Here is a 23319-nt window from a genome sequence, read left to right as displayed (position 1 = left end):
AGTGGTTAAACTCAGGACCTGCTGGTTCTGACTTGCTACTAAACAAAACCTTGTTGTTGTTTCAGTTTATGCTGTAGACAGCTACTTCACTGCCAAAATGACATCTTCGACCTCTGAACAGTATCCAGCATCGGAGAATGCCTGCAGAATCGCACTTGGACAAGCTAACCAGGTAATCTCCCCTTCCCACTCTACCCTCCCAGACACACACTCTCTTGGCTTTCCTCTCTCCTTATTAAAAATAAGGCCAGTGAAGCCCTCCTAGAGCAGCTTTGACTTCATGGCACGTGGCCTTTTGTACAGGGTGGAATGAATAGTCCTCCATCAAGTGAGTGGTTTGTGAACATTAACTACCAGTGCCACTGGTATGGATGATAGATAGGTAATATTGGACTGACATTTAAAATAGTGGAGAAAAAAGTGAGGTGGGTTAAACTGGCCACACAGGACAGTGCATAATGTGTGTATTTCCAGGCTTCATACCTTATTTAGGCTATGCCTACATTAGCAAGCTTACAGCGGCACAACTGTACCGATGCAGCTACGCTGCTATAAGATCTCTTGTGTGGCCGCTCAATGTCCACGGGAGAGAGCTCTTCCAGCAACATAATTAATCCACCCTCAACGAGTGGCAGTAGCCATGTCGGCAGGAGAAGCTCTCCTGCTGACATAGCACTGTGTGCACTAGCGTTTATGCCAGCATAATGTCCCTAGCCTCTGTTTGCCAGAAGCTGGGAATGGGCGACAGGGGATGGATCACTTGATGATTCCCTGTTCTGTTCATTCCCTCTGGGGCACCTAGCACTGGCCACTGTCGGAAGACCGGATACTGGGCTAGATGGACCTTTGGTCTGACCCAGTAGGGCCGTTCTTATGTTCTTATAATTTACGTTGCTCAGGGGAGTGGGCTATTCATACCCCTGAGTGACATAAATTTTGCTGACATAAGTGGTAGTGTAGAGATAGCCTTACATGGGACCACACAGAGTTCCTTTTTAAAAAACTCTGGACTACATGGAACTGTTAAATTATGCAGTTCCTCAGAATATGAAAAGACACTCATCTGTGTGACCTAGTTTATAAAGCCAATAACATCTCTCTCTCTTGGAGCTACCTTGAACACTGAACACGTGCTGTTTCCCATACCAATCTATTCCCAGGGGATTGGTGGAATGAGTGCCAATATGTCATAGCCTGACTGCTTTAGGAAAGCTATCCAAAGCCAGCGTGGCAATTCTTTAGCGTAGAGTGTGGGAATCTGGAAAACTGGCACTGCGTCAACATGTTGGCTGCCAGTCAAAGAGAAAAATCTGCAGTGTGAGCTATGGCTAGAAAAATGCAGTCTACAAACTCCGATGAGTGGGTTCTCCAAGACAAGAATGGGGCTGTATCTTTGAAGACGGTTTCATTGGTAAGAGCATGTGTCTGGCTGGGGGCGGGGAGTGTAAATTAGCCTCTGAAGGGGCTCAAACTCCCCTATATACTTAATTTATAAAATCCATCTGAGTCCCATGCAGAATTGATTAACATGCTTCTTTATTCAGTGCATTCTACTGAAAATTTATAAATAAATAAGCAGACTTTGATGTTAGTACAGAAATATTGGCTGCTTACACCCATTATCTTGGGGAATATGGAATGAACTAACATTGTCGTCTCCAATTTGGCTTCATTGTGGTAGCTAAAGTGCTATTTTAAATATTCAAATTAATTTAGACAATTTTTTTTTAAACACAGAAAAGGGAGGGTGAGGAGGTAGTTATTTAAAATGAAGAAAAATCAACGACAGTGGTCCTTAGCTTGGAGAAGTAAAACTGTCTTGTACTTGCATTAATTGCGCTCATAAGAACATTGTATTAGTACTGGCACAAGCTTTTACTTTCATTGAGCTAAATTCGTTATGTCCTAACAAAATGGCTGGTGTTGAAAAGAATTGTGACATGAGTTTGGACATTCCTTGCTCTGTTTGATTTGATCTTAAAAGGTGGAAGGTTTTTTTTAAGAATGAATCTAGCAGTGATAATGATGTGGGAGTAGATAGCTCAAAGTAGTTTAAGGCGAAGATAAACGCATTCTTAGAATTTGAAAAGAGTGGGATGAATTCCTGCCTGAGTATTGTCTGGCAGCTGAGTTCTTGACCAATTAGTTGGTGACAAATAGTAACAAAACTCCTCAGGCAGGAGCTTGGTGATTCCAACTCTACCTTGAGGCTAGGGTGTAGTGGGCTTGGGAATTCTGAGTTGCCCTCCTCCCCCTCCTTTCAGGAAGTGAGGGCTTTTTGCAAGTGCATTTATATAGGGAGAGATCATAGAATATCAGGATTGGAGGGACCTCAGGAGCTCATCTAATCCAACCCCCTGCTCAAAGCAGGACCAATCCCCAGACAGATTTTTACCCCAGTTCCCTAAATGACCCCCTCAAGGATTGAACTCCCAACCCTGGGTTTAGCAGGCCAATGCTCAAACCACTGAGCTAGCTAGACACAGCTGAGCCCACCTTTGCTGGAGAAAAGATATAATGGGCCATTTACAGCAGGAAAGAGGTTCAGAGGCGTGTTTCAATAGAACAAGCCTTTGATAAGTGTTTGGAGAACAATAGAGTATTGTGTACAAAAACCCTTCCCACCACATCTTGCTGCTTGTATTCTAACCAGTGTATGATCTCTTACCCATGTGGAATAGAGCATGTGTGTGCAATGAGAGCTCATACCTACCCCACTACTTCAAGATGCCACTAGCCTAATGAAAGGACTGGACTGGATCATTGATTCTCTTAATCAATAAATCCTGTTTTCTTTCAAAAATAACATTAGTCTGACAGAATCGTTGCTTCCAGCTGATTTATTTGAGCAGAAATAATTAGGCCAAGCTAGAAAGAGCTGTTCCCTGCCACTGGTTTTCAGAACTTTTGTTTTTCCAGCCTTATGAAGCCATTTCAGAAGTGACAGGTGAAATTGGCCACAGTCTTCTAAAAGACTTCACTCGTAGTTGATGTAGCATTATTATAGCCCTAATTGGGTTTTGTTAACGCTGAAATGAGAAGGGGACAGGGAGAAAGCTCTGACAGACAGAGCAAAAATTGTGAAAGCTGCAGTTTACATGCTGAGGGCCAGGTTCTGAGTGCAAATACGTCGCCACTGTCTCCCCGAACACACACATGACTTTTTCTTTTGAGATGCAGCAATATGTAGTGTTTATACAACATCAGGATTTGGTCCTAAAGTTAATCAATGTATGTTCAGAAAAATGCCACTGCTTTTGCATATAACCCTCCCAAAACACGCCACATTTTAAATCCATCCCCTCTGGCCTGCTGGTATTAAGTACTGAAGGATGCAAGAGGCGAATGGGAGAAAGGTTTAATGTAGCAATATTGGTTGTATTTATAAAACACCATAACATTCAGCTACTAATTTGAGCAATCAGGTTGGGGCACCTTGACGGTTTTGTGGAGAACGATACTGGTTTATGCCGTGGCATATCTCCCTAGGATGTTACTCTTTCAGGATGTATGTGGATGGACTCGAGTAGGGCAGTTGGGGACTGATAACTATTTAAAACTTGCCACTGCTTTTTTTTGTAACATTCATACTACAACTTTAGCTGTCTCATCTGCTATTGAGATTTGCTCAGGTGTGTAGTGTGGAAGTAACCAAAGGAAAACTACCATGAAGTTGCTTCATGTTCACACTTGTGTGAGTGTGTGCCCACAACAAGGGAGCCCCACTACCCGACCTATTAATACAAAATTCATAACTCTGGTGAGAGATTGGGTGGAAGTTTGGGGTCCACGGAGAGTGCAGGATCAGTCCTTTAATGCTACTTAAAATAAACTTTTATACGCTGCACCCTTTTCTTGTAATTTTTTGTCTCTATTCACAAGTTTTTAATAGCCAAACATCACCTATGGGCTGTGCAGAAGGGACCTATTCTATTCTTCCCATCCAGTGAGCCAGATTTAAACCTGGTCTAATTGAAGTTAATGGTGTCGCCATTGCATTATCCCTCACATGTCTAGCTAGTCAGCCTCTAGGATTCCCCTCACCTAGGGACTAATTCTCCAGTCCTCGCTCACATGACCAATCCCATGCAAGTTAATAGCACAGTGCAGATGACTAAGGTCTGCCTGATTGGGCCTCCTACTTTGCTGGCTGCGCTCATCTTGTATTAGGATCAATATGGTAGAGAAGTTGCATTGACTGACTTTTAATTCTGACTAGTGAAGCATACCGTTACAGATCCTGATCCTGCAATAAGCTCTGCTTGGGTAGGCCCATATTTATTTCAGCAGGGCTCTGAACAGACACAAGGGTCCATCTGCACGAAGCTCATTGCCCCAGACAGGATTGTCTTCTCTTCAAGCATACCTCAGATGCAGGTCATTAACTCTAGAAGAACATGAATGAGCCCTTGGGAGGGTACCTCAAAGACTAGTGATGTCCCCCTTGGCCAACAACTCACTGTAGAACCATTTGTCTGGACTTGCTATAATGATTGTATGACAGTCTTGCCATGAGGTGTGCCCCCAGCATTTATTAGTTACATAATTGATGCCCATGGACACAGTTCTTCTCAGTAGTTCACCACGTTATGTAGCCAATTCAAAACTATGTATTCTGCATTTTAGGTACAACCGAAACTGCCACTCCTGAAGATTCTGCAAGCAGCAGGTGCACAAGGTGAAACCTTCACATTGAAAGAGGTGAGCCCAGGACTCTACTTTGATGGTTAAACCAAGAAAGTAGCTGTAATAATGGTCAGTTAACGGACGATTAATGTGCCACCTTGTGAATTTTACATCCAGGACCTTGAAAATGGAAAATTATTTTATTATGAATTACTAAAATGCACTAGATTAGGAATTGGGAGAGCTGGGTTTTCTTAGTAGTTCTGCCACAGATTTGTGTTGTGGTCAGGATCTCCTCACTGAGTCCTCGTTCCTGCAAGCTGATTGGTGGGAGTGTAGCCTCACTGAAGTCAGTGGGGCTCCACTGGGACCCGTTCAGGTAAATCATCTTGCAGGATTGGGACCATAGGGCCTGGAAATCAGTGGGTGCAGAATTGGGTCCTTGAACTCCTGTGCCTTAGTGCCTCTATCTGTAAAATAGGGCTGCTATATACATGGGGATATGAAGACTTTTTTGAGCATAATGGCTCAGATCCTCAAAGGTATTTAGAATCCTAAGTCCTATTGAAATCAATGGGAGTTAGGTGCCTTAATATCTTTGTGGATCTGGGTCAGAGTGCTTTGAGATCCTCTGATGGAATCCCTATAAGAGTGCAAAATATGAATGAAAATTATTATATATCTTGAGAATCCAGAAACAGCTTTAGGAGAGATGTAATGGATAGCTGCACTCTTGAGAGATCGTCAGAAACGCGTTGCAATTGTTTTACTATCATTCATTGCTTGAAAGTTCTTAAATTGTACTTCAGTTGATATTTTCTCTTAAGTTTCTTTTGAAACGTCTTGTCAGCTAAACCTAAGACACGCTGTGAATTCATTTAAGATTAAAATGCAAAATGTGTACAAGATTAAAAAAATGACACTGTCTGTGATTTACAGGGGTATCCTGTCAGCAAAGAATTAAATGTGGCGGTTTTTCATTATGAATGTGTCAGATATTCCCGCAGCGCTGTGTGACTTATTTTAAACTCTTATGCATTTAAACAACATATTTAGAGTCTTTTTTGCAAAAACAAGTTGAATGCTTTGAATGGGGCGGGGGGAGGGGGTGTTTAATTTTAAATGCAGGCTGCTACAGTACACCATAGTCATTCCTCTTGAGTGAATAGAAGTACTGTTAGCAACTTCTTTGGTTGCATTTATCTTTGTTCAGGTGAGCCCTCTTTTGCTTCTAATCAGGTGTCTAGTTTACCTAAATATCCTCTTTATAGCCAGTTCTGTGGCCTTAGTCCTCAAGGGACATTTTCTATAGCAAAGGAATCATTTTCTCCCCGCACTTCTGTGTGGTTCTAATGCAAAGCCTCTTGCATCTATGATTTTTGCTCTGTACCTGTGCCAAGCAAGTGGTCTCCTCCCACTTAACTTCGGCCTTCCTTCATGTTGAGTCACCATATTTTCTTGCCCTCCCACTTTCGAGAGAGAAGACAGTTGAAGACACACTTTGGTGGTTACAGAGAAGTACCAACTGTGTAGCAGGGGCCTGCTGCATTGCCACTAGAGAACAATCTTAGGGTCATTCTGAATAGCTGTTGTTACTATGTGGGATGTCAGCTGAGCCTTTGACCCAGCCAGCTGGGTTCTATTTGGCTGAGAAGGAGCCTGTGCATAGATTATAAATAACTTCAACCTTGTCCTGTTCTCTGTTGTAATCTGAGACAGCAAAGAGGTTTCTGGTTTGTTTGCTGACATTTTAAGTGGCTGGGATTAATGAAGGAGCGTCAGTGGGTAAAATCTTTCCATTTAATTCAATACTGAAGTTGGAGTTATTGTAATTTGGCCAAGACTACACTTCCCTTTTTTGATGGATCACATGGAAACTAGTGCTTTGATTAAATGCCAGAGCCAAATCAACTGCACTTGAAGTTACCGGAATATCGGTTCTTATATATGCAAAAAACAGCATCTTATTTTGGGAAACTCTGGCACCATCTCGCTAAACATTTTGATGGTGCAGAGGGTGTGACAGTTTACCCCATAAGGCTTTATGGGGGGGTGCTTATAAATGTATGTGTGATATAACTGGAATAGGGTTTTGCGACATATGCCATGTAACATATCTATGTAAAGGTTATGATCTACTGGTTATGTTCATCCTAGTTGTATGCAGGCACCATTTGTGTGTTCAGTTATGTATACTTGCTTGATTTCTAAGTAAGCTTTGTGAGGCATTTAGTCAGCTTCTTTAGGAAGGAATTCGCAAGGTTAAGTACCTGATCAGGAAGCATTTGGGGAACAATGCGTCTTGGAATGCTCCAATCCACATAAGAAGTCTTCCTGGAGACATACAAGATACCATATGGACAATAGATTCATAGATTCTAGGACTGGAAGCGACCTCGAGAGGTCATCGAGTCCAGTCCCCTGCCCTCATGGCAGGACCAAATACTGTCTAGACAATCCCTGATAGACATTTATCTAACCTACTCTTAAATATCTCCAGAGATGGAGATTCCACAACCTCCCTAGGCAATTTATTCCAGTGTTTAACCACCCTGACAGGAACTTTTTCCTAATGTCCAACCTAAACCTCCCTTGCTGCAGTTTAAGCCTTCTTGCTCTATCCTTAGAGGCTAAGGTGAACAAGTTTTCTCCCTCCTCCTTATGACACCCTTTTAGATATCTGAAAACTGCTATCATGTCCCCTCTCAGTCTTCTCTTTTCCAGACTAAACAAACCCAATTCTTTCAGCCTTCCTTCATAGGTCATGTTCTCAAGACCTTTAATCATTCTTGTTGCTCTTCTCTGGACCCTCTCCAATTTCTCCACATCTTTCTTCAAATGCGGTGCCGAGAACTGGACACAATACTCCAGTTGACGCCTAACCAGCGCAGAGTATAGCGGAAGAATGACTTCTCGTGTCTTGCTCACAACACACCTGTTAAGGCATCCCAGAATCATGTTTGCTTTTTTTGCAACAGCATCACACTGTTGACTCATATTTAGCTTGTGGTCCACTATAACCCCTAGATCCCTTTCTGCTGTACTCCTTCCTAGACAGTCTCTTCTCATTCTGTATGTGTGAAACTGATTTTTCCTTCCTAAGTGGAGCACTTTGCATTTGTCTTTGTTAAACTTCATCCTGTTTACCTCAGACCATTTCTCCAATTTGTCCAGATCATTTTGAATTATGACCCTGTCCTCCAAAGCAGTAGCAATCCCTCCCAGTTTGGTATCATCTGCAAACTTAAGCGTACTTTCTATGCCAATATCTAAGTCGTTAATGAAGATATTGAACAGAGCCGGTCCCAAAACAGACCCCTGCGGAACCCCACTCGTTATACCTTTCCAGCAGAATTGGGAACCATTAACAACAACTCTCTGAGTACGGTTATCCAGCCAGTTATGCACCCACCTTATAGTAGCCCCATCTAAATTGTATTTGGACAGTGGCTTCTGCCTGTAAAGACAGAGTCATGCATGGACATGTGACTTGCCCAGGAGACTCCAGAACTCCATCTTGGAGCTGGACTTTACATAGGAGTGAGGAGGGGGTCTCCACCCACAAGAGAAAGTCTATTTAAACCCGTGGGAGACCCCTCCATTTGGTCTTCAGCTGGCTAAAGAGAGAGCCTCCCCACCCCCCAGAATACTTGGAAGAAACTGGAACAAAGGGGTGTGAGTGATTGCTGGACCCAGGCTAAAAGGAGATTAGCCTGTAAAAAGGAGCATTCTGGAACTGGTGAGGATCTTATCTGTATTCAGTGTTTGATTAGACATAGATTTGCGCATTTTATTTTATTTTGTTTGGTGACTTACTTTGTTCTGTCTGTTACTACTTGGAACCACTTAAATCCTACTTTCTGTATTTAATAAAATCACTTTTTACTTATTAATTAACTCAGAGTATGTATTAATACCTGGGGGAGCAAACAACTGTGCATATCTCTCTATCAGTGTTATAGAGGGCGAACAATTTATGAGTTTACTCTGCATAAGCTTTATACAGGGTAAAACGGATTCATTTGGGTTTAGATCCCATTGGGAGTTGGGCATCTGAGTGCTAAAGACAAGCACACTTCTGTGAACTGTTTTCAGGTAAACCTGCAGCTTTGGGGCAAGTAATTCAGACCCTGGGTCTGTGTTGGAGCAGACGGGAGTGTCTGGCTCAGCAAGACAGGGTGCTGGAGTCCTGAGCTGGCAGGGAAAACAGGAATAGAAGTAGTCTTGGCACATCAGTTGACAGCTCCCAAGGGGGTTTCTGTGATCCAACCCACCACAGGGGGAAAATGGGAACTAGAATGTGATCTTTACTTGTATTTTGTAGATTGTATTTCTCGAAACATTCAAAAGGGGGGACCTCTCCTCAGAAGAACTTGCCAAGAGACTATGCCAAACTTTAAAAAAAAAAAAAAAACGTGCTTGGATCATGAATCTGGCTCAGATAATAACCAAAGTACACCCTGATATAGAGAACAAGGGTAGCCTACAGGTTTACTGGGATTTGGGAAATCTGGAGTCAAGTCCTGGCTTTACCACTGATTCACTGTCAGTGTCACAGCACCTCTCTGTGCCTCAGTTTCCCCATTTGTAGAAGTGTCAATATCCCCAATGCTTGAGATGTATGGATGGAAGGCTCTGTAGAAGGGTGACGTCTGTCCTAGAAGGAGGTGGTTCTTCACTGGCACCGTGTCATGTCAGCTAAAGGAAGTGTAAGATGGAAGAAGGAAATGGAGCACAAAGCCCGGGAGACCTTGCTGGTTTATAGTATACCCAGATGTACAGACACCTTTTTCCCAACCTATGTATTAGATAATTTTTTTTTAACATTAGCTTTAATAAAATTTTCAACTGCAGATGTAACTAATACTATCTTACGTACCCACAGGTCATGCATTACCTGGGACAGTATATAATGGTGAGGCAGCTATATGATAAGCGGCAGCAGCACATGGTGTATTGTGGAGGGGATCAGCTGGGAGAATTGCTGGGACTGGAGAGCTTCTCTGTGAAAGATCCAAGGTAGGAAGAGATGCAGCTTTGCAGTGTGCTAACTAGGGCTGGTGGTCCACCGTGATTAGATATTGCTGAGGCAGGGGACCCAGCTACAACATTGTTCCTTTCTGTGATGTAGATGAGACCTCGATGGTCCACTAGCTTATTGTTAGTGCTCTCGAGTGTCATTTGGCGTGCCTGAATTTGATTGTATCTGCTTGTAAGGAACAATTCTGCACTGTCTGGGTGGTGGACTAGTTGGTGTAACAGGTCTTTCTGGCTCTAACTTCTGTAATTCCCAGTCCCTTGTTTCTCAGTTCAGCAGGGGCTTGGATTGCTATGGAGGCGGTATCTTCCGTTTCTCTGGATGTAGGGGAGAGGGCTCAAGTTTTGTAATCCCAATCTCTCAGGCTTGTATTAAAGGGAAACTTTACCTTGCCATGCTTGTTCATTTGCAGAGACATTTGTGTGTTTTATCAAAGGCTTTACCTGCTCTTTGCCAGCCCAGCATTCTGACCTTTTGAAGGCCTGATGCTAAACTTGTGGCATGAATTAATTTCTGTGACGGGACCCCTGGGGTGTAGCCTGGGACTGTGGGACTGCTGTGCCCCCTTTAATTCTCCAGCCTGGGCTGTCCCTCTCACTGCCTTGCTAGTGACAAGCAGCAAACCCCTCCAGGGGCTGTCATCACTCAGCACAACTGCATGTGGAGCCCCACACCCAGCTAGATTGCATGAATGCTCCCAGAGCCTCTCATGAATTAAACAGAGAAAGGCACGAGCCAAATCCCCCCAGCTCCCAGCCTGGTACCTCAGGAATATATCGTCTTGCACGGCTCAAGACGAGCCGTGCAAGTTTATTAATTGGTTCACCACTTCATCGATGGAAAGTGGATATACACTAGCCTTTGTAAATCTGAGCAGATTTACCAAATACTTACTGGTAAAGATAAACAGTAAAACAAGTTTATTGACTACAAAAGAGAGATTATAAGTGATAGGCAAAAAGTCAGAGTTAGTTACCAAAAGAAAAGAAAATATAAGCACACAGTCTAAACTCTCAACCCTATTAGACTGGGCAACATCTAGATTAAGCAGTTTTTCTCACCCCACTGGATATTGCAGTTCATAGTACACAGGTTTCACCCTGGAAACCTGGGCCAGTCTCCTCAGTGTCCTTGTTGCTAGTTGCAGCATAGGTACGGGGGAGGAGAAAAGACGAAGCATGGGGCCACTATGTTCTGTTTGACACCTTAGTCCATGTGCTTGGAGAACTCAAGGCATGTCTGGGGTCATTGCTGAGTCACCAGGCAAGGTTGAGCAATTGCCCTGGTGTGACCTTATGCAAATGAGTCATTGCATTGTAGCTCCCTTGCTGGACAATGGCTGTTGATAGTAGTTCAAAACCCGCCCGGGGATTGGTTACTTTTCCTTTCTGTTGTCTCTGGGGAGCTGCTGATTCCCCAACTTACAGCATGTTTTAGTGACAACATACAACACAATCTCATAACTTCATATGCACTAATGATGTACATATTTAGATAGAACAATGGCTTTCAGCAGATCATAACCTTTCCCCTGATACCTCACATGGCATGCTTTATATGTAGTATCACAATTTATATATAAAGGAGAAATATGGGGGTTACGGGGTGCTCCCCCGAGGTATAGAGTGTCACAATTTCCGTGCTAGCAAAATGACTGATGTAAGACAGCAGACTGCAACTGGGGTTGACAGATTACAACTGCTTAAGTGAGAGCTCTTGAATTCAAAAGACCAATATCTTGATATGAAAACAAATGACCAAGAAGAGGTTATATTTCAGATAACTCCTACAGTCTCCAAAAGGGGAGAAGTGGCTAGGGGAGGGGAAAAGTCAGTGCGTTTTTCACGGTGATTATATCAGATGATATATATTATTTCAGATGAAGGCCGGCTGCACACCATGGGAAAATCTGGGCCGGTAATGTTTGCCCCACCTTGGGAGCTCTGCCAAAGAGGAACACCTTTAAATTACAGTTCATAAGGGTTACGTTAGGAGAAGCTGTCTCAGTACTTCCCTTACAAGGCCTTCTCCTGGCCAGTATTGCCCATTTAGAGAGCTGCACTGGCCGCCAACAAGGAGGTTGTTGCTGCTTTCTGCTGCTGCATAGTGGCTGGAATGGAGAGGATATTAGGAGGCATGGGGCAACTGGGAGAACAAAGTCACCATGAGGAGAGGCTATCTTATTTTTTGCTGCGGTTGCACTCACTAGTCCTCTTTTCCTTGCAGCCCAGTTTATGACATGCTGAAAAGGAACCTGACTTCTGTTACTATTACAGGTAGGTTTGTCTAGTACAGCCAAGTGCATTCAGTACAATGTTAATTTAATTGGGGTAAGTAATGATATGTAGGAAAGAAAAATGTTCCTTGAGTGAAAAACTGCTTGTGGAGGCTTTGTGGGGGCACACTCTGAGAATACATTCAAGTCGTGTGTGTGTCTGCAAAACAGTTCACGTGGTTGGAAACCAATTAGCCCTTTGCCTGACATGCCAGTGTATGGCTGGAGCTACACCTCAAAAAGCAGAAGACAGTTTATATCCAGAGACACATCCTGGAAACTGACAGGGTTAAATGCTAGGTGTGAGTGAACTGGCTTGGCTAAAAATACCCCACTGAAACCTTTGCTCATCTCTCAACCTTTGCTAAGCTACAAAATGTTGAGTGATCTCCACCTGGCTCCCTACTATCGCTTGCATCTATACTTTGTGATCTTAGTTAGGACTACTCATAGAGGTGTTGGAAATCTGACATGATGACCTATTCCCTTAAATAATCCATTCCAATGTCAGAGGTCTGAATACCTGACTTACCCGCTCAACATCACCGTTACTCTGCCAGCTCATGGGGAAAGCTGTCAAATCCATCCACATAAAGAAATTCAGTCACAAGTTGAAACAAATGTTGTTGTTGTTGCTAACCTAGTCCCTTGTGGTTGTTTTCTCCCAATCTACCATTCAATTAGTACAGCTGTTAGCGTCTACTCAATAGAGAATTCATACTGAAATAGCAAGCATGTGAATCGTGAGCAAGGTGCATGAGGTCACATGCCATACTTCCTAGGGCTCTAAGCAGTTTCATACCAAGGACATAGTTTTCATAAGGGCCTAGTCTATTTTTTGCACTAACAAGTAGTGGTGCATGCAAATTTAGAAGCCATTTCAGAAACTGTGGCCAAATACCGTGTAGTTTTCCACTTTTCAGCCATGGTTAGTGTGCATCAGTGCTTCCAGAGATCACCCATTCCCGTCTGTAATGAAGAACCTGCCTGAGCACTCTCTTGTCTAACCACCCACCTGTATCTGCAGAATAACTGTGTGAGTGCTAATTTCTATGGTGGTGATTCCCTGGCTTACCCATGAGCAGCATAAGTGGAAAGCAAAGAACCCTAGGGAAACATTTTCTCCTGCTAGCAACCTCCCCTCTGCTGGAGGTGTGTGTGTGCGCATTTGTGTGGGTGAGCTTGTATTTGTTCATTCCGATCATGGTGTAACTATTTTTAAACTTGCTAAAGGAAATAATGTTCCTTTAGAGTCACCGAGTTATACCGATGTGTGTGTGTGTGTATGTGTGTGAGAGAGAGAGGAAACAAAACGAAACAAGCTTGGCAGACTGATCCCTGATTTTGTACACCCAATTGTGAATTCACAAGTGTCTAGGAAGGGTGCTTGTGGAATTATTTAATTTTTTCTTAGCACAGGGCAACTGGAAATAGGATTCCATAGCCTGTCATACTTCACAGCCTGTCATACTTCATATACCATGAGAGCAATAAATATTCACTGGCCAGATTTCTGCTTCTCAGTGCCTCTTTCTGCAAATTATCAAGGCCACTTCTGTAAAGTGCACTTATAGAAGGAAAAGTGACTGTGTGATAAGAACATATCTCCTTAATACCTAGCTCTCATGTAGTGCTTTTCATCAGTAGAACTCTGTATTCAGCCTAACTGTTCCCTGTATGCCTGAGTCATACAGCTTCTACTTTAGGCTATCTACTTTCTTGAAATTTTATGTTCAGTGTTTTTATTTATGTTGGCAGAGACATTTTCCAGTATGAAAGATGTTTTTCCAACCATTGTAAGAATAGTGTATTCTATATATAATATGTTCAGACAGAGCTAGACTTCATCATAAAGCCATTCTTCCTCTTCTGACACTGCGGAGCCAAAGCAATTATGGATGAGTGAGTTGAAGTCTCTTTTGCTTCAGGCAACATCAGCTAATCTCTGATTGCAGAATCTTTACTGCTGATGATGATGGAAGAGGCAGAAGAAAATGGCTGGATTTTCAGATTTGCTTTATTGGGCATTAGAAAAATCAACCATGGGCTTGTAAATAGAGTATATTTCATATGGACATGGAGTGGGAGAGAATAGGGGATCCAGCAGTGTTGTTTTACAGTCACTTTTCTATCTATAACTGCACTTCACTGTGTCTTCATGTTTGTGTTGTGAAGTACAACAGGCATAGAAACCCAGTCCTGCTCTCCTAGAAGTCAGCGTTGCCATGGAATTAAAAGGGAGCGGGAGCAGTCCCTATATTTGCTTCTCCTCTGAGCCATTCCGCTCATTTAGCCTTTTCTAAAATACAGGTCTTCAGTTGAGTTAGTCATTTTTGTTTACCTGATTGCTTTGGCTTTTAGCTTAGACTGTAAGGTTTTTGGGGGGCAGGGGGGTTACGATGAACCTTTGGGGCTGTGTATTTGTCTGCATTAAGTTGTATTGAGGACATGTACACTGATTGTGAATGCCTAGGGAGGAGCCTGCCAGGATGTGGACCTTCCCCTATTTGGTCTGGTTTCTTCTTTCTCCTCTTCAAAATGACATCTCCCCACAGGTAGTCTCTGTGGCCAGTGAAAGAGTGTGTATCCACCAGGCATTTCCCTGCTGGCCTTGTTTTTCAGCATGGAGTTACTCTAGACTCCATGCTGGAGTCGCCACCTCTGCTGCTGCATTGAGCTTCCCTGCCCACAACCTAGCAGCTTGCAGAGGGAGAGCAGGCCATGTGGGGGGTGTCAGGATTCTTACCTGCAATGAGGTACGGTCTCCCAGTGGCCACAGACACTTCCTACTCCCTAGTCCAGTGCCCTCTACATCCATAATAAAAACAAAGAAATAAACAGTCCCCCTGTAATAGCCATCTGGGAATTGGCCAGCTGCCTAAGCAACTAGAATCCTTTCTTCTGTAAAGTTCCACACGCCTGTCTGCCAAGCCTGGCTCGTTGGTTGCTTGCTGAGGGCCCTCTGTGTTGTGAGAATGGTTATTACCAGGGAAGGTTTTTTTCTTTTGTTTTACTTGCCATATAGATGCTGCACAGACTCTTGCTCTCGCAAAGGATCAGAGCGTCGATAATCCAAGCCAAGACCAGCTGAAGGTAAACCCACTGCCTGGTGGTTTCTTTTGTTGTACAGAGCGGCCCCTTCTCTGTACCTGTGCATGGTGGACTGCCAGAACTTTTTACTGCTTGACTGGTAGGTCTTCGCCTTCCTTAAAAGTTCTTGGGAGTCCACAGACCAGGGACAGAGTGACCCTTCTCTGTTCTCTTCATAACAGAGTTCCATTCTCTGGGCGCGTTTCTCTGGGATGTAACACTTCCTGTCCTCAGTCCCTCCAGCTTGCACTGTGTTTGGATTTTGCGTGTGTGTGTGTGTGTGTGTTGTTTTGTTTCTCCCATTCTTCAAACAACAGATTGAACTTCCTAAAAGTGTAAACTGGTTTTGCTCAGTGGGATCATTTTTGAAAGCTTCTAGGCAGAATCTGGAAACCTGGGAAAAATCTTTGTCTAGTCCTAACTTGTTTTGGGCATATACATGGGGATTAATACAGTCTGGAGTGTGGGGGCGGTGGGGGATGTATATTGCAATATTACTGCATTAAAGATGGCAACTTTTGGTCTCTTGCCAATCTTGAGATTTTTCCTGGGTTGAAAGTACTCTACGTGTGCTGATAATAGATCCATAGCAGCCTTCTGGAAAGGTTAATTCCTTGTGTTGTGCTCAAAAAACCTTTATTCTTCTATGGAACTCCTTGGTGTTGTACTGCAGCTGGTGACTCAGAGTGGAAGTGCTACATCCCCTTGTCCCTATAAGCTCTGATGGGCTAATGGGTGTCTTTTCTGCCTTCCTTCAAGCAGACTAGCACAGAGGGAAGCTCTGACACTGAGGGAATGGAGGACAAAAGTGATGCTCCTGCTTTGTCTACCTCACAGCTCAGCTATGGAAACTGCGAAGGTGAGTGCAAGTTGTTTCCACATCGAGGTGCAAGGACAAGCCCACCTACACATTTGTGAATACTGCACGTGGTGCTCTGCATGGCAGGAGCCGATCAGAGTAGGATGCTGGGAGACTAATAAAAATCCTATTGTGGAAAGTAATCTTCCAAAGTCATGATTTTATGTGCAGAGATTTAGAGAACCATAAATATCTGCCGTAGGTATTGTATGTTGTACACGCTTTTTAGCCCGGATACTTGGCTCATAAATAAACAAACACTTGGAGGAAATGGCAGGTTAATGCCAAACAGCACATCAATCACTAAGCAACGCCATCAAAAATCTTAGGTTATTTTAAATGCTGAAATTATACTTGTATCAATTTATCTTCCATGGGGACTTTGTCTTCTAATTAATTGGAATCAGACCGAGCTGTCTGCAGTCAATACCCACAACCCTATCAGAGAACTGAATAACAATAGTGTTAAGTTTTGCTGTATTTTTCATCCATCCTCATAACTAGAAAATTCCTCTCTTGAAATTTGTTTTAATGTCTCTTGAGGCTTTCTTGCTAGTTCATTGGGATGCATATTATGTGATATGGAGAGTTTGTTTCCTTTTCCCTCATTACTCCCAACTCCACCCTGACATCAAAGGGTCTGATGTTTTAAAATTGGCTTCTCTATTCGCAGGCTCCATTATTGGTTGGCCCAAATGAGGATGGGTAGATATTTACCTGATTGCAGGTAGAGATGGTCCTTGTCTGTGCCTGCAAAACTGCAGGCCTGAATAAAGAGCTGGAGTGAAAGTTCTTTGGAAATGAGGCCTCCATGAGATTGGGGAAAAAAGGTTGAATTCCGTGGGCCAAAGTGAGGCAAGGACTGAGAAGACTGGCAGATTCCCTTTTCTCTGCTTCTCATTTTGAAGAGTTTCTGGCTGGGAGCCTTCTCATGGAATCAAGGAGCACTCATTGCTGGAAACTGGGGCCAAATCCAAACCTGGTGTGACCAGATCTAACTCATCAGTTGAAGTGTCACTGTGCCCAGTTTATCCAAAGCTGAATTTGGCCCCAGTGTATTGTACGAGTTTTATTTGTGCACCAGGTTTCACAAGCATCTCCCTGTTGAGAGTGTCACTTAGAGCAGCGGTTCTCAAACTTGGGCCGCCGCTTGTTCAGGGAAAGCCCCTGGCGGGCCGGGCCGGTTTGTTAACCTTCCACGTCCGCAGGTTCGGCTGATCGCGGCTCCCACTGGCCGCGGTTCGCTGCTCCAGGCCAATGGGGGCTGTAGGAAGGGCAGCCAGTATGTCCCTTGGCCCGCGCCACTTCCTGCAGCCCCCATTGGCCTGGAGCGGCGAACCGCGGCCAGTGGGAGCCGCGATCGGCCGAACCTGTGGACGTGGAAGGTAAACAAACCGGCCCGGCCCGCCAGGAGCTTTCCCTGAACAAGCGGCAGCCCTAGTTTGAGAACCACTGACTTAGAGTCTGCAGTGTAGTGGTGGTGGCCAAGGGATGGTCAAGGGAATCAACGGGGCTGTACTCTGTGTACGTGTGCACACATGCGCAACCTGTAAATAATGCACATGACTGCTCTGCTAAGCAACATGAGCATCCAAAAGTACAGGAGGTGCAACATGCCAGTGTGATGCTGTAATAAATACAGCCAAGGGCTTGTTAACCTAGCTCAGGCAGAAAGGTATGGAGTTAAAGATTCTGTAATACACAGTGTATTGGACTGGGATGGGTTTGCTGGTGCCACAAGCCGCATGTGCCTGTCATGACCTAGATTCTACTTGGCTTCTGCAGGCAAAGACTTAATAGAAAACCTCTCAAAAAGCAAGAAGCCCAAACTGGATCTAGTATTTGAGGAGTGGGATGTAGCTGGCCTTCCATGGTGGTTTTTAGGAAATCTGAGAAACAACTACAAGTCCAGAAGTAATGGGTCAACAGACATACAGACCAACCAGGTAAATGGATACTTTAAACAGCTAAAGCTGCAGTGTATTCTCTCCCTCTCCACTCTTGTGTGGGTCAAGTAAATATTCCTGTAGTCATTTTTTCCCCCACAGTTCAGAGTCTGTCCAAGACTTTCAACTTCTCCCTTCTATCTACCCCGTTAAGTCTTTTCATCAATGTAAGGTTTGCTTTGGTGTGTCTGGACAAAATGTCCCTGCTCCCCAGTGTTTTCTTCTCCATGCCGAAGTGTTGACTGTGGCCTGGTCCACACTAACCCCCCACTTCGAACTAAGATACGCAACTTCAGCTACGTTAATAACGTAGCTGAAGTCGAAGTACCTTAGTTCGAACTTACCACGGGTCCAGACGCGGCAGGCAGGCTCCCCCGTCGACTCCGCGTACTCCTCTCGCGGAGCAGGAGTACCGGCGTCGACGGCGAGCACTTCCGGGATCGATCCCAGAAGATTGATTGCTTACCGCCGGACCCGGAGGTAAGTATAGCCGTACCCTGTATTTCAGTGGTGCCATGTGCATATAGCCTGTGGGGTCATTGGGATCCTTTGGGATAAAAGTCACTAATATATAAAGAAGATGTATGTAGCATGGTGGCTAGCCTGTGTGAACTATTAACAAGGGGACTGAATTGTAGAGCGGGTCAGAAAATGGACACTTGTGAAAATTTGTCTCCATTTTTCAGCGTGTTCTACTGCATTGCTTGTCATCCCAAGAGTCACTGAGTGAGTTTGAGTGGGGAGAAGTCTGGTGTAAAAGAAGAGGAGAGCATGCATTAGGGCTGCAGTTATGCCCCCTCGTTCTTGTTGAGAGCACTGGAGTTCTGCATACCCAGACCTGTTGAATCACTAATATCCTAATGCATGCATGTTTTCCCCCATCTCTGTTCTACTAGGACATAGACACTGCCATTGTTTCAGATACTACTGATGACTTGTGGTTCCTCAATGAATCTGCGTCGGATCAATTCAGTGTTGCCGTCAAAGTGGAGACAGTGGACTGTGAAGAAGTGGGGAAAGAGAGTGACAAAAAGGTATCTCCTAGTGATACACAGTACGGCTGTGTTAGCTGATCTAATTTATGTTGCAACCCTTTGCCATTCATTTCTCTTCTCCTGTTCTGCTTCTGTATTGGGAACAGGCAGTCCAATGACCAGCCAACTTTGTAAGTCTTCCTTAGTAAAGGAGTCCCCCTCAATAGTCTCTGATGGGATGTCCATTAGAACCACTTTTCTCAGAAGCTATAAGCTGTGGGGAGTCCTCTGTCTCTGCTCGTTTTGACCAATCAAAGTCATTTTTCAAGGCACACAGTCGGCTTAAAAATCACACTTCTGAATTTTTTCTCTACCACTACTACAGCCATTACTTTAAGATTCAGCACTGAAAAAGATTAGAGGAAAAATATTTTTCTTATACTTTTTTGCGAGCACTTTGTGCACAGTCAGTTTAACAGTTTAGGCCTGATCCTGCAAACTTAGTCGATGGTCAACAAGACCAGTCACATGAGTAAAGTTACCCACATGCATGTTTGAAAGATGTGAAGAAAAATCCATGAACACATTTTTAGAAAAGTCATTAGTGAGATTTGCATACAATTCTAATAACTTATTTAATCTTCCCAGGTGATGGAGGTTACGTGTACTGATGACCTCGAGGATTCTCAGTGCCTAAGTGACGACACAGATGTAGAAGCTGCCTCTGAGGTATTCATCCTTTAGCTCAACATCCCATGCTCTGAGTGTGTTGCGCCAGCTTGTCTGGCTAAAATGTACACTATTTGCTGTGCTAGGAGAATGTTTACTGTATCCCTTTCAAAAGCCATGATAAGTGCTCTGTAGCAAAAAAGTACATTCCCTTTGCTTGGTCACCTGTATGAAGTTTAGGGGGTGTCTTTCAGTCCAGTTTGTTTTGAAAAGGTGTCGATTTAAATATGGACACCAGGATTGGCACAAAATGGCCCCCTTGTTGGCAGCCTGAAGAGTAATCAAGCATTGAATGGGCCATGGAGACGGAACACCACTCACAGCAGAGTAGTCCCTTTAGGTGCAGGTTTAGGCAGTTTTGCTGGGCAGTGTGGGAGAGTTTGCACCTGCCTGTGCTGTAGCTGTTCCCTGGCTAGACGATTCAGGGCTTTATTCTGTGTTATGCTAAGGCCCCTTTACACTGCCAGAATTGTGTAAATGGGAATCAGGCCCTCAGTGTCCGGCGCTGTCAAGCCAGCACTAAATTAATTAGAATGGGAAAAACAAACAAACCTGGTTTTGTTATGAGAGGTGAAAAATGGATGTGTTTGCACACTTTTCTAGGGCCAACTCTGTATTGCAGTCTGAAAGGGAATCTGGGATATTATCCTTGATGAAGATTCAGAAGTATAAATTAAGCCCCCAGTAGCCAATGAAATAGCCAGATCAGAGTTAGTCATATCAAAAAACATGCTGCTGCAGTATTCTGTATTCCAATCAGAGTTCCACTGTATCCTGAGAACTCCAAGCCAGCTTCTAAACTGCTGGTTGCTTCAAGGTGGTCCCCAGGATGGAGAGAGAATCCAGTTGTCACTCTAATCTGTTTTAGTTGCTCCTGTCACAGTAGCATCTGGGTGCTTCACCATCTTCAATGTATTTATCCGCAACACCCCTCGATGGTAGGGCAGTGCTGTTATCACCACATTACAGATGGGGACCTGAGGCAGAGAGAGATGAAGTGACTTGTGCAGGGTGACAAAAGGTGTTTGTGGTGGAGCAGGAATTGAACTTGGGTCACCCACAGCCTAGTTAGCACTTGAACTACAGATCCATCCTTCTTCCCCATTTCCCCCTTCAGTTGCTGAACCATGTGGAAAAGAATTGTCCCTTTTGACTCTTCTCCAAGAGACATCCTTCCCAGTGTATCTTAACTGACACCAGAGCTATGTTCTATCATCTGTGCTCTTTTTTCCCCAATCCTTGCAGGCTTTCTTTGGAGGGTTTTGCTGTATGTCAGAAAACATATATCACACTGTTCCTTGCAGCTGGCAGAGCCAAAAAAAATTTGAGCACACTTTTCTAGACTGTGCTGGCTTGACAAATTGGATTGTCCCTGGCATAGGATAGCTGAATTATAGCTCTAAACTTGAGCAGCCATTGCCCTTGGTATATAGGGTAATCAAGTATGCCACTATCAATTGTATAGATCCAATAGATGCTAAATAATTAATGATTCTGAGAAATACACTTCTAACCAATTCAAGGAGCTATCTACCCTTGAATTTAGAGTGGGGCACTTAAATTTCAATAAACTGCACAGAATGAGAACTTTACTTTCCTCCAAAGATATGAAGGTTGAGAGGTGAGAAAAGACAAAGTAAACTCCTAAGCAGAGGGCGTGAGTCTGTAGGTGTTATGGGCAAGGTGAAATGTTTCTGAGGCTCTCCAAGTTGCCGCTGTGTATCGTGCATCTGCTAGCCTTGACACGCTGCCATTCTTGATTACTCTTCTTTGCTGCTTCCTGCACATAAAGGAAAGCAGCCTTAGCAAGAATGCACTGACTTGTTCTTGTTTTTGTCTACTCCATTCATTCTTCAGGACTGCTGGCAATGCACCAAATGCAAGAGGTTTAACTCTCCAGTCAAACGGTACTGTTACCGCTGCTGGGCCTTACGGAAGGACTGGTACTCGGATTGCCCCAAACTAGCTCATTCTCTCTCTCTGTCCACCATTGATACTATTCAAGGCAAAAAGGATGACGAGGGAATCGATGTCCCAGACTGCAGAAGGACCGTGTCTGCTCCAGTTTGCCGACCCAAAGATCTGTACACAGGTGAATGCGAGTCCCATGTAGACCCTGGCAGCTCTATGGAGTCCCTGGGTTTGTCACAAGAATGCAAGGACCAGGAGCCACAGATGCATTTTGGTGAACACAAAAAGGAAGAAGAAGTAGAATGCCAAGAGAATATCAAAAATTTGTTGAATCCCTGCCTTCTATGCCAGAAGAGGCCGCGGGATGGGAATATTGTCCATGGAAGGTCTGCTCACCTAGTGGCTTGCTTCAAATGTGCGAAAATGCTGAAGAAAGGGAGATTGCCATGTCCAGTGTGCAAGAAACCGATCCAGATGGTGATCAGAATCTTCACGGGGTAGCTGTGCCGCTGCAAGGTGCTTCAGGGACTTAAATGGTAACTAGTCAGGGGACAGCTGCCACAAGGTTTACGTTAGTGTCTATGGTGCTGCAAGGGAGGCTAACCATATAACTCAGCTAAAGAACAGGGGTCCCAAACTCACAAAGGAAGTTGAGGAATCCCCTTAATGAAATGAAACAATGTTCGGTTTTTAGTATCAGTTTACGTTCCTGGGGCCTGACTGATCTGTCCGTAGCATCTGCCCCAGGTTTTAGAATTTCTGAATCCTTTACTTGCCAAGGTCTAGAGATGATGATTTCCCCTGGATGGTCTTGTTTTCATAACTGATCCTTGCAGAAGCCGGATGGTTAATAAATAAATATGTAACTCTGGTTGGTTGTATGCTGTGCAGTAAGCTAAACTCTGTGCAGTACCTGAAAATAGAAAGCACAGGGGTGGGAGGAGAGTGTGTCTGTGTGTACGCATATGTACGCTGGATTCTCCAAGGATCAGTTCTCAGAAGAGTAATGGTGAACGGAGGTTACAAGACTTCTAACTCTCTGCAGTATTTTGTAAGATCGGGTTGAGAGACTCCCCAAAATCCTTACTGAAAAACAAACCTCCCCAACTTTTAATCAATATGTAAACCACCCTGTTTGATTTAGCAATCATGCAAGAGCAAGGTGAGGTCCCTTTTAATTAAGATACAGTGTTGGGGGCCAGTTCCTCAGCTGCTGCCAATCGGCATAGCTCAGTCAACTCAATGCTGATTGACACCAGCTGAGGATCTGGCCCTTCGGTTAGGTGTGCACTTACAGCAGTTGTGCGTGTATATACAAGCATTCTAATGCTCATAATTAGCCCCTCACACCTACAGCTGTTTTAACTGCATTCCTACCTTTTTTAAGCTGTCTTATCATTTGAGAAAAGTCTCTATTTAAAGTGCTGGCGAGATTCACTAATGACGAATGTGCAATTTTGAAAAATAAGGCATTTATCTTAGTGCGCCACCTGACAGCTGGTTTATCTAAGGAACTGTTGCGTGGTGTTAATCACATTTGGACCCTCTTCAGTTTGATTTAGTTTCTTATAGGTTTTAATGCTTCTCAGAATCCTTCTGCGGTATTCTTATCTGCACAGTGCAATAGAGGGTCCATCGGCCACTAGAATTTGTAGTTTTAAACTGTTGTTAAATTCTTTCTTAAAGAGCACATCCTAGGTATCTGCCCAGATCTTTCTCAACCCCCATCTGCAGGAAGGAGCTCCAGGGGTTGAAGGCTGCCTCAAGGAGAGCATCCTCTCTTGTCCCTTGTGGAGGTTGATCAGGGTTTCCCCATGTGGAGAAGGCTGTGGAGTGCCTGTCCTCAAACCTGGGGGATCTGTAGGGGATCA

At 44.0% G+C, this 23319-nt stretch overlaps 1 protein-coding gene across 3 annotated transcripts in view; it reads left to right on the top strand.

Moving 5' to 3' along the window:
• The window catches only part of LOC112118429 (protein Mdm4), a 29818-nt gene extending 6846 nt beyond the window's left edge, over nucleotides 1–22972 (top strand). The window contains exons 2-11 of one of the 3 annotated variants that reach the window (XM_024216732.2): nucleotides 66–172; nucleotides 4627–4701; nucleotides 9512–9645; nucleotides 11891–11940; nucleotides 14965–15032; nucleotides 15792–15888; nucleotides 17674–17834; nucleotides 18731–18868; nucleotides 19457–19537; nucleotides 21395–22972. In XM_024216732.2, coding sequence (XP_024072500.1) covers nucleotides 98–172; nucleotides 4627–4701; nucleotides 9512–9645; nucleotides 11891–11940; nucleotides 14965–15032; nucleotides 15792–15888; nucleotides 17674–17834; nucleotides 18731–18868; nucleotides 19457–19537; nucleotides 21395–21949 — 1434 coding nt within the window. In that variant the 5' untranslated portion in view covers nucleotides 66–97 and the 3' untranslated portion in view covers nucleotides 21950–22972. Of the gene's footprint in view, nucleotides 1–65; nucleotides 173–4626; nucleotides 4702–9511; nucleotides 9646–11890; nucleotides 11941–14964; nucleotides 15033–15788; nucleotides 15889–17673; nucleotides 17835–18730; nucleotides 18869–19456; nucleotides 19538–21394 lie in introns of those variants that run through there. The other 2 variants (XM_024216731.2, XM_024216733.2) reach the window with 2 other exon arrangements.
• The last annotated feature ends 347 nt before the right edge of the window (nucleotides 22973–23319 follow it).

Source organism: Terrapene carolina, unplaced genomic scaffold, assembly GCF_002925995.2.
Source record: "Terrapene carolina triunguis isolate 2854851 unplaced genomic scaffold, T_m_triunguis-2.0 Scaffold199, whole genome shotgun sequence".
In the NCBI taxonomy this organism is placed as follows: Eukaryota; Metazoa; Chordata; order Testudines; family Emydidae; genus Terrapene; species Terrapene triunguis.
Note: the sequence above shows the minus strand (reverse complement) of the source record. Positions and strands in the feature narration are given on the sequence as shown.